Source organism: Bubalus kerabau, chromosome 7, assembly GCF_029407905.1.
Source record: "Bubalus kerabau isolate K-KA32 ecotype Philippines breed swamp buffalo chromosome 7, PCC_UOA_SB_1v2, whole genome shotgun sequence".
In the NCBI taxonomy this organism is placed as follows: Eukaryota; Metazoa; Chordata; class Mammalia; order Artiodactyla; family Bovidae; genus Bubalus; species Bubalus kerabau.
The window spans coordinates 109,800,224-109,813,933 of NC_073630.1; the positions used below are offsets into that span (position 1 = coordinate 109,800,224).

Sequence of the window (13,710 nt, forward strand, 5' to 3'; positions counted from 1 at the left end):
TTTTCAGGATTCTGCAATTCAGGTGTTAAACACAGCCATTATTAAAAAAAATAATTATGTAAATATACGCTGAAGTTATGAAAAAGGTAGCATATGCTCGAAACTCATGACTTCCTGATTATTCTACCACATCTGTCTATGCTGTTGAAGTTCTTTACCTCTATCGTGTCTATGGTGGAAATCAGTAAAATATGGCATGTCTTCCCATCGTCCTGCTCAGTGGTCCTGAAATCTGCCATAGCAGAAGTATTTGCACCATAGAAACTGACGGAAGCTACAAATCAAGGTTTGCTCTATTGTTTGGTATTCTCATCTGTGGTTTAAATGGTTGGACAAGAAGATAGACATTCGAGAATTTGTTTCTTGATGGAAGGGACGATGATGCAGATGAGATCTTTGAAATCACACAAGTTGGGTTCTAATCTCACCCCTCCCCCCCATCACTGACTGAGTAATCTTGGGCAAATTATTTAAACGTTCCGGGCTTGTTTTCATGTCTATAAAGCACAGATCATGAAGTGTAGTTCCTTGGATGGTTAGGAGTAAATAAAATACACTTGTTTTCAATTAGCTCCTAGTCAGTTTGTGTTAAATATATGCAATACCCTTTGTTTATGAAATATGGTCATGACAATCAACACTTTTGGAAACAAAGCATCAGTGTAATATTATGTAATTAAAACATAGACTCTGGAAAAAATTGGACAAAACCTGGCCTCTTTGCGGTATTTATGATGTCGAAGAGTTTTATAATATTAACATATGAAAGTGAACCACTGGAATTTCATGCCCTGATGATTAATTATAGAAGCATCCAAAGAAGAAATGATCCAAGTGGCTAGTGTACACTATTTCATAAGGCCTATTCTGAGAAACCTTTTTGAGTTTTTTGAGAAAGTCTGTGGAAACTTTCAGAAATTAATTTCAGCAGTAAATTGCTGAAACCACTCTTGGGGTTGAGTGGGGAGGGATTAAGTTAGGCAAAGCCTGGGATGTGGGAGGGACCTGCTGACTTTAACAGCTCCTCAAGTAATGTTGGAAAGTGCAATTTCTTAGGAACATCTATGTCAACAGCTGCACCTTGGGGCTTAGTAACAGGTGTGGGATAGAAGTCTCTTTCTCGACAAGCCCAGGAGATATCTTTTTGGCTGAACTCAGTGTCTCAGGGAGTGGAGGCAAGGTGGGTAGGCAGGGTGAAGGGAAGGACCAAGGCTTCAGAGGCAATGGGGTGGGTGAGCAGTGGAATGGGTGGATTTGTATGTATGAACCATACCCATGGATGCACAAAATGCTAGAGGCCATTGTGTTCTACCGTGTTTCTACAGATGGGATATTAAGGGCTAGTGTGAGTATGTGTGTGTGCACATTCAATCACCTGATTGTGTCCTACTCTTCACGCCCCCATGGATAGTAGCCTGCCAGGCTCCTCCGTCCTTGGAATTTTCTAGGCAAGAATACTGGAGTGGGTTGCCATTTCCTACTCCAGGGGATCTTCCCGACCCAGGGATCGAACCTGCATCTCTTGTGTCTCCTGCATTGGCAGGTGGATTCTTTACCACTGTGCCACCTGGGAAACCCCAGGAAAATCATTTGCCTAGATTTATAACTGAGCAGGACCTTATGGGACTTTGCACCATATCCTCTGCTTTAGCTCCTCCCTGAAGGCCCTGGAGAGCAGTATTTGACGCATGTTTCTTGAGTTGTTTTACCGATGCTAAAACCCCCACCAAAGAGAAGATATTAACTACTTGATGACCATGAGCACAACCGCAGGCTTCCTCAGGACTGATGATGTCCTCCCTCACCTGGCTTTTGACAATGCTTTGCCAAAACCCTTCGGGGAGCTCAGGGTTTTTTAGATCGTGAGCCACCCAGCTCCTTTCATGGCCCTGCAATAAACCTTCCTCCGCTCCAAACGCCACCATTTCGGTTTGTGTGGCCTCACTGTGCGTTGGGCATAGGAACTTGCACTAACAAGTTCACATCACAAGCAGAGATGGTTCCAGAAGCAGTTGGGTTTCTTGGCTTGCCCCTTGCAGGCCCCCACCTACTGGGAACTCGTAGCTAAGCATCACAGGCTGATCTCTTGGTGGTCCTGTGACCCCCGACAATGCTTATCTGATACACTTTTATTAACATGGGCTAATTTTTAGAGTTACCGTAGGGTTTACCATGCATCTACTATGTGCTCTGCATGGTGCTATATGTTTGCTGCGGGGAAAATAATGTTCAGAAAAGTTTGATCTTTAAGGTTAAGGAATTTATTTTTATATTCATCAGTAACAGATTTACTGTGTTTGCTCAGCACCAAACTACATCAAGCATGGTTTCAGTCTACACAGAGAGCCAGAGAGAGATTCCAGGGCAGGGAGAAGGGCAAGAATAAGTGAGGGAGGAAAGAGTTGTGGAAGTCATTAGTTCGGTCCAGTAGCCCTTGGTCAAGGGTCCATCATGTGTCAACACCTGTGCTAGAGGATTTGCGTCAGTTAGTACCTACGCGAGACAGGGATCTGATGATTTAGAAGCATTTCCTCCCTTTCAGAGATATGGACACTTCGAGAGGTTAAGTTCTTTGCAGACATTTGTGAAGTCGTAAAACTGGGATTTGAACCCAGGAGTCCTTGTCCCCAGACCCAACCTTCAGGCAACCACATTTTGGCTTAATATTTAACCTTCCCTAAGGTCACTGTCTCCCACCTCAGCTCAATGTGCCCTGCTATGGGAATCAGCCCTAGGACTCACAGTTCTCCTGTCGTGGCACAATTAAGGATTGTTTCAAGTTCCCACAGTGGAGACCTGACCAGATGGTGGGTCCTTGTGGTCTAAGGTCTTCTGTACCCTGGCACAAAGTGATTTTGAATAAAGTGCACTTCTACCCTGGTAGTTATCACATGGTGTTGTAACTGCCTTGTTTTTAACTCTTCTATTTGTGGCTTCTTTATTGCTCTCTATTGAAATGTGTGTTTGTTACATGAGCGGTTATCTAGCACTTTTCTTTTTCTCTGTGTGACGGTGAGACAAAGTATTGTCCTGTAGTTCAACATCTATAACATTACAACATGTATAACATTAGCTTTGAACTGATCTTGTATCAATGTGTCTATCACTTTTTTTTCTTCCTCCTTCCTTTTCTTCCTTTGAGCCTGAACAGGAATATGATTTCTATCACTTTTGAACCACTGTTTGTGTCTGATATCAACTTAAATCTAAAATGGTGGTAGGAGGATAATCTTAAATTTATTTCTGACTGTTTCTAGGTCTGTGGGCTAAAGCTTGTGATTTTTGTTAAGGATATAATCTATAGGAAGGCAAATTCCATCCTTTTTGTGATGTTTTGTGTCGCCGTGTTCTGCCCCTAGAGGACAGTATCATCCATCAATTCCTGTCTTTTGCGCTAAAACCTTGCATGCTGCTGCTGCTGCTAAGTCGCTTCAGTCGTGTCCGACTCTGTGCGACACTATGGAGAGCAGCCCACCAGGCTCCCCTGTCCACAGGATTCTCCAGGCAAGAATACTGGAGTGGGTTGCCACTTTCTTCTCTGAAAACCTTGCCAAATTTGTGCTAAGTGCTGTGCTGAGTTACTTCAGCTGTGTCCAACCCTGCTCATCCCTGTGGACTGTAGCCTTTCAGGCTCCTCTGTCCATGGGATTCTCCAGGCAAGAATACTGGAGTTTGGTGAGTGAGAAATCATTTAGGGAGTTTGCAGAAATAATTTTAGATACTAGCAAATATAGTAAAACCCTGGAAACATTGCCATATTCACAAAAGACTAGGTCTGGTCTAGGATTGGACTGCTTGCTCTGTGACCTTATGTGAGCCCCTTCTCTTGCCAAGCCTCTTGGCATAAGATGAGGGGGTAGATTTGGATTAACTCAAAACTCTTTGGCATCTAAATGTGACAGAAAGCAAACTGGTAGAAAGGTCTTTTGATGGCATTATATGGAATTCTATTGTACTTCTTTTTAACCAAGCTCATGTTTCTGGATATTCAGGTTCAGCCACCTGTGTGTAATTCCCTCTTTCTTTTCATGGATAGTTTATCGTATTTTGTTATAAATTCATTCTTATATATGACGTGCTTTTCACCTCTAAGGAAATTGGTTTACAGTTTGTGCTTGGTTCACATGGAAGGCAAAGAAACTCATTTTAGCTTCCTTTCTGCTTAGCGTTAAGAAGCTAAGCCACTTAGAGTTGATCCGTGTTGTTGTGCAGCAGAAACCAACACAACATTGTAAAGCAATTATCCTCCAATTTAAAAAAAGAAAAAAAAAGAGAGAAGCTAAACCACACCACTTTTGAATATTACAGCTATCCTCATTTAAAAAGAGAGAGTTTCTTCTGCATCTATAGCTAATGCTAATTAATGGTTCATCACAACTCCCTGAGAAGGGAATGGTTACCACTCCAGTATTTGTGGCTGGAAAAATCCAGGGGCAGAGGAGCTTGGTGGGGTGCAGTCCATGGGGTCGCGAAGGGTCAAATATGACTAAGCAACTAACACTTTCACAAGCAACTTACACTGTATGAATACTTTGCCCCCAAATAAACTTTTATCCATTTTTAGGAGTGAATAAAAGAAGCCAAGCTTCAGGGAAGATAAGTTCTTGAAATCTGACAGTTTCCAGATAATGTCAGAATATGATTTCAAGAAAAATAATATGAAATGTACATTAACATAAATCTATAACTGCTCAACTTGATGAAAAATATCACCATAAAACTCTGCCATGACTGAACCACCCAATATGTTTTTCTCGATGACATTTTGTGAGAATGAATAAATTATCTGAGAATGTGTTTGCATCAAACATACAGAATTTTGTAATAAACACATAAATCATTCAAGCATTTTCCAGAAAGATGCCTGATCCAAAAAATGAGGATATTCATATTACTTTTCTCCCTTCCAGCTTCTTTCTCAGTACAGTCCCTTAGAGCTCTGGGTAGTAATACAAAACCATCAATTATGGAAGTGTAGGAAGAGAAGACACAAAGAAAATTACTCTCATTGAAGAAGTTTTCCATGCAACTTACAAGCTGAACTTCTGTGAGCTTTGTTTTCACTGAGGTCCCCTCTGCAGTTTACACTGGGGTCTACTTTTGAAAAGGGGCTTCCCAGGTGGTCCTAGTGGTAAAGAGCCCACCTGCCAATGCAGGAGACGTAAGAGGCATGGATTCGACCCCCAGGTTGGGATGATCCCTTGGAGGAGGGCATGGCAATTCGCTCCAGTATTCTTGCCTGGAGAATCCCATGGACAGAGGAGCCTGGTGGACTACAGCCCATGGGGTTGTAAAGAGTCAGATATGACTGAAGTGACTTAGCATGCATGCACTAGTTTTACAAAAACAGCTATATTTTTCAGCCATGGTACCCAGATACCAGTCATCATCCCCTATAAAACTGGCAGGACAAACTTAACTCTGAAAGATGTGTTCTTGTTGTACTCATTGAGGAATTGCTTTACTCTTTTCTTACTTGGGGCAATTGATGCTTTTTCACATGAAAAAGCAGGCTCTCCCTTTTTTGCATAGACTACTGGGAAGATTGAGGCAAACTAGTAGCTTAATTTTAATAGATTGCAATGACTTGTGCCTTAGGATCCCAAATTTCATTTGTCTGTCTCTATATTTCCTATGATTTAAAACTTTTTCTGCTATACCATGCAAGTTTTTGTTAACTACTCCAACAGTTGTGAGCTAAGGTGAAGTATAAATAAATAGATGAATGAGTAGTTGTGATTTGTGATTTATAATGAGAAATGTATATTTGGTCTTCATCTCTGTATCTGGCACAGAGCTCCTAAATCCTTGGAATCTCCTAAGTGATGAGAGCTATCTAAGCATCTTTTGTTATGTTAAGGAGATTACTTTTAGATCCTACCTAAGGATGGGGGCTGGTGGCCAGTGAAGCTGACCATGTGATTGGAGGGTTGAAACTTACAGTCCCCCAAATCTAAACCTACCCCTACTTCTAGGAAGCGGGGAGTGGCTTGAGATTGAGTTCAGTTGCCAATGGCCAATGATGTAATCAACCGTGCCTACATAATGAAGCCTCCACAAACTCCCAAGAGTTTGAAGCTTCCAGGTTGGTGAACACACAGAGATTCAAGAACCATGGAAGCTCCCTGCCTTTTCCTAATACCTCCCTTCTGTGTCTCTTCCATTTGACTGTTCCTGGGTTACATCCTTTTATTGATACATTGGCAATTTAGTAAGTAAGATGTTTCTTTGAGTTATATGAGCCACTCTAACAAAGTAATTGAACCCAAGGCAGGGGTGGATGGAACCTTCAGTCTATAGACGCGCAGGTGACAATCTGGGCTCATGACGCATCTGCAGTGGTGGTGAGGTGCGGTCTGGTAGGACCGAACCCTTAACTTGTTCATCTGATGCTGTCTCTGGGTGGACAGTGCCAGAACTTGATTGAATTGTAGGACACCCAGCTGGTGTCCAGAGAATTGCTTGATGATGTGTGGGTGGGAGAACTGCCTCCTATGGACGTTGGAATTGGTATTAGAACCATCTGGATTGTCACACAGACGTATTAATATATGTAGAATGGTGGTCAAAGAAGATTCTGCCATCAAAGAAATGAAGCTTCATGTCTACAGTGAACTATTAAAAAAAGAGAAGAATTGTGAAACCCATTTCTTACCTTTCTCCCCAGGACTCAGGGCTTCCCTTGTGGCTCAGCTGGTAAAGAATCTGCCTGCGATGCAGGAGACCTGGGTTTGATCCCTGGGTTGGGAAGATCCCCTGGAGAAGGAAAAGGCTACCCACTCCAGTATTCTGGCTTGGAGAATTCCATGAACTGCATAGTCCATGGGGTCGCAAAGAGTCAGCCATGACTGAACGACTTTTTCACTTTCCAGGAGTCATTTCTCCATAAATGGCTATGAAGGTTCTATTATGACTTAGAACCTCTGTATATATCAAATGATTATGGTCTGCTTTGGGGTCCCTCTGTGCTCTGTGCTCTGGGCCCTTTCTCTGTCAGGCAGGAAAAAACTGCTATATAATTCATGTCTTCTAAGGGCTAGCGATACTAATACATCAGTTACTGAAGGAACGCTCTAAATCAAGTGCTGTGTACATCAAAGGCATTTCCATGTTCTTGGACTCAAGAGGAATAGGAAAGCTTCCCTATTTGGGACGGTTTAAAGGGGTCTAGAGGGCAGATAGACAGGGATCAGTCAGGCTATGGAAGATGGAGAGGAGAGATAGGGCAGGGAACAGCCCTTGTCCCCTGCTTCTGCTTATGCAGTTCAACTGAAGAGTCATAAAGGCCCTGGCGACCTCACATTTCAAGAGGAGGAAAGTAAAGGCTCAGAAAGGTTAGGTGCCTCACTTAAGGTCACACAGCCAGGGCGTGGCAGAGCCAGGGCGTCAGCCGCTCTCCTTGTTCTTTCCACCTCGCTTCCCTTTGTGGGCATCTTCTCTTGTGCCTCCAGGTCCATTGCTCATCTGGTCCATTCTGTTCCACCTACGCGCAATCCTCGGGGACCAACCAGCACAGGCAAACTGGCCCTGTGGTTTCTGGTTGGGTTTGGCCATTGGGAAGTCCCAGCAGGAGACAAGAGGGAGTTTGGAGAGGGAGGTTGGGGCGTGTATTCCATTCATTCCCACCCTGGGAGGAAAGTAAGGAAAGTGAAGTCGCTCAGTCGTGTCCGACTCTTTGCGACCCCATGGATTGTAGCTTCCCAGGCTTCTCTGCCCATGGGATTTTCCAGGCAAGAGTACTGGAGTGGGTTGCCATTTCCTTCTCCAGGAGATCTTCCTGACCCAGGGATCAAACCTGGATCTCCTGACACTTTATTGTCTGAGCCACCAGCCACATGGGCTGGTGATGTCCCGCAAAAACGGCCACTGCTCCTCTCAAGGTGGTGAGCACCTTCTTGTTTTCTGTGGCTGTCCCCTCATCTCTGGGTTTAGGAGTGGTAATAATGCCACTGCTTATAGGCCCCAGTGCCTGCATCATCCCACATTCTTCCCCAACACCTCACATACCTTAGTAAACAGTTCCTTTACAAATAAACCTCTTTAAATTATCCTAATTTGGATGTGCCATCTCTTCCCTCTTAGGACTCTAATGATTACACTTTCCCATTAAAGAAAATTTGATGTTAGTAATATGTTACAGAATATAGCATAAGACACATAAAAGTTGAATTTGATATGTTTAAGTTACTGGGAAATGTAAATCATGGGGCTGTCATCTTTTCCAAGTGGACATTGTAAAAAGAAGAAGGGGACATTGGGGAAAGTGATGAGAGAAGCTATAATGTATAGGATTCAATTAAATTACTGTAGCTATCCTCCACTTGCGCTTCTAGCAGTACTGAAATTGATGGTTTCTTTTCAGTTTCTTGCCTGTTTCTTCATCTCCAAATTGAGTTGCTTTGCCTAAAGCTTTAAAATCTGTTTTCATATTAATTAATCAAACATTTTAAAATTAGATGTCTATCTTTCAATTTACAAGGGTATGCTTAGAGGAATAACTTAGCTATGTATTTGAGGCAAGAAATATATGTTTCAAAACAATTTCTTTCCAGATTGTACAACATGGAATATGACTTTTCACAGTCAACTTCCTCATTAATAAGGTAAGGTGATAAAAAGGCATAAGATGTGAGAGAGTCTTTCCAAAATTAGAAAACCTTATTAGATGAAGGTTAATTTAATAGATAACCTTGTTCAGAAAAATCTAAAAATATACAGATATATTTCAAACTTTGTGATTTGACTTTACCTTTAACATGTTGTTTTCTGATATCCTTGGAAATGGGTTTTTCCACCTGTAGAAGACAATGCATTACAATTATCTCTTAAATTGTGACTATTCCATTTCATGACCTGCCACTCAGTATGGTTAGATCCCTTAGGTTATGAGTCCAGGACTCATCATTCTAACAGATCACCCTGTGTGTATTGTTGGCAACTATTCAACGTGTGTAAATACCACCATGCCAGTGACGAGCGTAGGGGCCTCAGGTGGTAATTCGGCATAAAAAATATTTGGTTTGAGAATCAATCCTGCCTCTTATTGCTGTGAAACTTTGGAAAGGCATTTACCATATTATGAGCCTTAGATTTTTTTTCCATCTTTTTTAATAGGGAAAATTTTGTTCATGTCAATTCATGTCATTGAGTTATTGTGAAGATCAATATACATGATCAAGTCCATGAAAGGGATTGAGCAGGCAGATCAAAGTGTAGCCTCGTGTAAATGCCCTTGTTGGGATTTCACCTTTATCATGTGCTGGCTATGAGAAGGTGGCCAGTCATTTAACTTTCTAAACCTCAGTTTCCTCAGCTGTGAATGGGGGTAATAGAAGAACTGACACTTCACAGGGATGGCAGAACTACAAGAGATAGGCTATGTGCCTAGAACAGGAAATAACACCAATCAAGCTGAAGAATTGTTAGCTGTCATTGTTAATTGTATTAAAGGCATTGATAGGACTTCCCTGGTGGTCCAGTGGTCAAGACTCTGTCTTCCAATGCAGGGGGTGTGGGTTTGATCCCTGGTAGAGGAGCTCAGATCTCACATGCCTCATGGCCATAACACAGAAGCAATACCGTAACAAACGCAATAAAGACTAAAAAAAAAATGGCCCACATAATAAAAAGAGAAATCACCACTTAAAAAAGCTAAAGGCAGAGTTGAACTATTAAGGGCTTGCTGTTTAATCTTTAGATATGAGGGTGAAGGAGGTGCTGGGTGTTAGTAGCTCAATCTTGTCTGACTCTTTGTGACCCCACGGACTGTAGCCTGCCAGGCTCCTCTGTCCATGGGATTCTCCAGGCAAGAATACTGGGGTGGGTTGCCATTCTCTTCTCTAGAGGATCTTCCTGAACAGGGGATTGAACCCAGGTCTCCTGCACTGCAGGCACATTCTTTACCATTTGAGCTACAGGGAATCCTGAAGAAGGTGAGGGAGACCTACTAATGATGCCCAATGCCTTGGAAAGCCTTTAAGCCTAGGTCAGTATTGGGGTCTATGATGTTTATTTTTATGTGTCAAATTGACAGGGTCACAGGGTATCCAGATATTTGGTGAAACCTTATTTCTGGGTGTGTCTGCGGAAGTGATTCTGGATGAGATTATAATTTGGATCAGCGGACTGAGTAAGGCCGATTGCCTTCTGCAAAGCCAGAGGGCATCTTTCAGTCCAGGGAGGGCATGAATAAAATAAAAAGGGAGGGGAAAGGAGAATTTGCTCTCTCTGCCTGACTGTTGACTCGGGTCGTTGCTCTTCTCCTGCCCTTGATGACTGAGATTTACATCACTGGTTCTCTTGGTGCTTGTGCCTTTGGACTTGAGCTGGAAGTTAGAGGCCCCCGGCATTCCTGGTCTTCAGCTTTCAGATGGCAGATTGTGGAACTTGAGCCTCCATAATTACTAATTTATTTATATGTATACTATATGCCTATGTGTCTCAAGCTTTCTATGCTATCTATCTATCCATCTGTGTATCTATTTTATCAATCTATTGGGGGCTTTCCAGGTGTCTCAGTGGTAAAGAACCCACTTGCAATGCAGGAGACACAGGAGATGGGGGCTCGCTCCCTGGGTGGGAAGATACCCTGGGGAAGGAAATAGCAACTTGTTCTAGCATTCTTGCCTGGGAAATCCCATGGACAGAGAATGCTTGTGGGATACAGTCCAGAAAGTCACAAAGAGTCTGACATGATTGAGTATACACACATCTATCTATTAATATCTATCTCTATCTGTCTATCTATCTATTATCTATCTACCTATTGCTTGTACTTCTAGAGAACCCTGACTAATATAGAGTTTTTGCAGTATACTTTATTGGTGCCAAGTTGAGGTGGTCAAGGTGAAGGGGAGGGAGGTCATTGAATCCCCTGTTACCTGTTAGGTCTTGATGGTCAAAGTCCACCTCTTTTCCTCTGTGGAACTCTGGACCACATAATTCTGCCTACATGTGATGTGGCTCTTCTACTGGTCAATATAGTAAAGCATCAGGTATGGTTTAGGTTTTGTTATTGCTGTGGCTTCCTTCGTCACACCCTCAGCTTTCAGTTCCTCCAGGGAGACCCCACGGAAGCTGGTGTGCTGGAGGGTTTTTGTCAAGTTCTTGTTGCATCCTCAGCTTTCAATCTTCCCTGTGCACCTGCCCAAGAGAGAGGGTCTCTCCCAATGCTCTTCCCACCTCCTATTGCTAGCCTGGAGCAGGGGAGAGTCTCCATGGTCTCTGTCTTGCTGGGCCCCGCATGATTAGGGTGTTAGGGATCAGGCTTCCTTAGTGCCTGCTCTTCTCCCCTTTGCTGGCCAAATTCTATTTTTAAAAATTAATTTTTAAATGAAGTATCAATCCTAAAGGATATCAACCCTGAATACTCATTGGAAGGACTGATGCTGAAGCTGAAGCTCCAATACTTTGGCCAACTGATGCAAAGTGCCGACTCACTGGAAAAAACCCTGATGCTGGGAAAGATTGAGGGCAGGAGGAGAAGGGGGTGACAGAGGATGAGATGGTTGGATGGCATCACCAATTCAACGGACATGGATTGGGCAAACTCTGGGAAATGGTGAAGGACCGGGAAACCTGGTGTGCTGCAGTCCATGGGGTCACAAAAAGTTGGACACGACTGAGCGACTGAACAACAACAACAATAGGTAATTTACAATGTTGTGCCAATCTCTGCTGTATGGCAAAGACTCAGTTATACACCTATATGCATTCTGTTTTAATATTCTTTTCCATTATGGTTTATAACAGGAAAGAAAATGAGGTCACTCAGTCATGTCTGACTCTTTGTGACCCCATGGACTGTAGTCTACCAGGCTCCTCCGTCCATGGGATTTTCCAGGCAAGAGTACTTGAGTGGGTTGCCATTTCCTTCTCCAGGAGATCTTCCTGACCCAGGGATTGAACCCGGGTCTCCCACATTGTAGGCACACACTTTACCATCTGAGCCACTAGGGAAGTCCTTATAACAGGATGTTGAATATATTTCCCTGTGCTGTACATTAGGACCTTGTTGTTGATCCATTCTAAATGTAATAGCTTGCATCTACCAACCCCAAACTCCCAGTCCATCCCTCTCTCTCCCCACCCCCCTTGGCAACCACAAGTCTGATCTCTGCGTCCGTGAGTCTATTTCTGTTTTGTAGATAGGTTCATTTGTGTCCTGTTTTAGATTCCACGTACAAGTGATATCATATGGTGTTTTTCTTTCTCTTTCTGAGTTACTTCACTTAGGACGATAATCCCTAGTTGTAGCTGGCCATGTTCCATTTTGTGTCTTTGGACATTTGGATCCATTTGGCTCTTTTGCACGAGAGTTTTTTGGCTGCATCTTCTCCAGAGGGACCAACACTTTGACAGTATTGGCATAGGATCCCAGGCCTAGAAGTATTTTATGCCCCTCTCCAGGGCTATTCTCATTTTCTATCAAATACAGCTTTTTTAATGTCTACTACATACCTGTAACAATGCTAGATTATGCGGGAACAAAGAAGAATAAGAGGTTAGATGCAAAAGGTGGAATCATATGGATGCAGTTCTGAGTTTACAGCATATTATAACACAGGTTTCATTATAACAGAAGTTTTTCAACCTCGGCACCATTGAGAGTTGGGGCCGGGCAGTTTGCTGTGGGAGGCTGCCCTGTGCGTTTACAGTGTACTTAGCGGCAACCCTGCCCTCTGCCCACTAGATGTCAGCAGCGTTCCCCAAGTCTTAACAATCAAAAATGTCGCCAGTCATTGTAAATATCCACTAGGAGGCAAACTGTTCCCAGGAGAGAACCACCGATAACAATGCAATGTGTTATTGGTAGAAGACTGCTTTGCATCGCTTCCTGCAAAAGACTTCTCAAAAGCCTCTGCTTGGTCTGAGTGATGCAGCTCCCTGCTCTTTGTATCTGTGTCACCTCAGTCTTAACACCTTGTATTATTATTTCAAAACTGCCAATTTGGGCCAATGGCTCCTCCATTAGACTGTGGACACTGGCTCCCCCCCCCCTTTTTTTTTAAATCCCCATTGTTGAGCATAGTGCTTTGTACACAGCAAGTGCTCAATAAATGAAAAGATGGACAATGGTTTAGTGCTTTAAGATCGTTGTGACCAGTCTAACGGGGCTTCCCAGACGGTGTTAGTGGCAAAGAACCTGTGTGCCAATGCAGGAGACATAATTATAGACTCAGGTCTGATCCCTGAGTCAGGAAGAATCAGAGAAGGGCATGGCAACCCACTCCAGTATTCATAACTAGAGAATTCCTTGGACAGAGGAGGCTGGTGGGCTACAGTCCACAGGGTTGCAAAGAATTAGACACAACTGAAGCGACATAGCATGCATGCATGCAATCAGTCTAAGGAATCAACATAAGAACAAGTTCCTGTAAGGACTGTTGAAGATCCAATTCATAGATAGTTTAATCACCACATAAATGTGCAAAACTAATTGGAATTAACTCCTGAGAATGAGGTTATAATAAAAAAAAAGTCTGCTTACCATAAAAACTGTATTTTTCAAACATTGCTTATAAAAGCAAAACTCCCTTTTTTATTTGAATTGAGGCCAAGTCCTTATTAAATTAATTTATAAGACAACTTGCCTCCTGGCCAAAATTGTACTCATCTCCCACCTCCTATTTCTCACAAGATTTCACTTGATTTAATATGTTGAAATTTTAGTTCCTCTTGTAAAGTGACCTAGCTAAAAGAAGAAATTTA

The 13,710-nt window shown here is 42.8% G+C and overlaps 1 protein-coding gene across 1 annotated transcript in view; it reads right to left on the reverse strand.

Annotated features, from left to right (window-relative positions):
- Window positions 1-13,710, reverse strand: part of CLNK (cytokine dependent hematopoietic cell linker) — a 123,116-nt gene that overhangs the window by 60,534 nt on the left and 48,872 nt on the right. Inside the window, exon 7 of the mRNA XM_055587425.1 lies at window positions 8,750-8,795. Coding sequence (XP_055443400.1) covers window positions 8,750-8,795 — 46 coding nt within the window. The remainder of the gene's footprint in view (window positions 1-8,749; window positions 8,796-13,710) is intronic.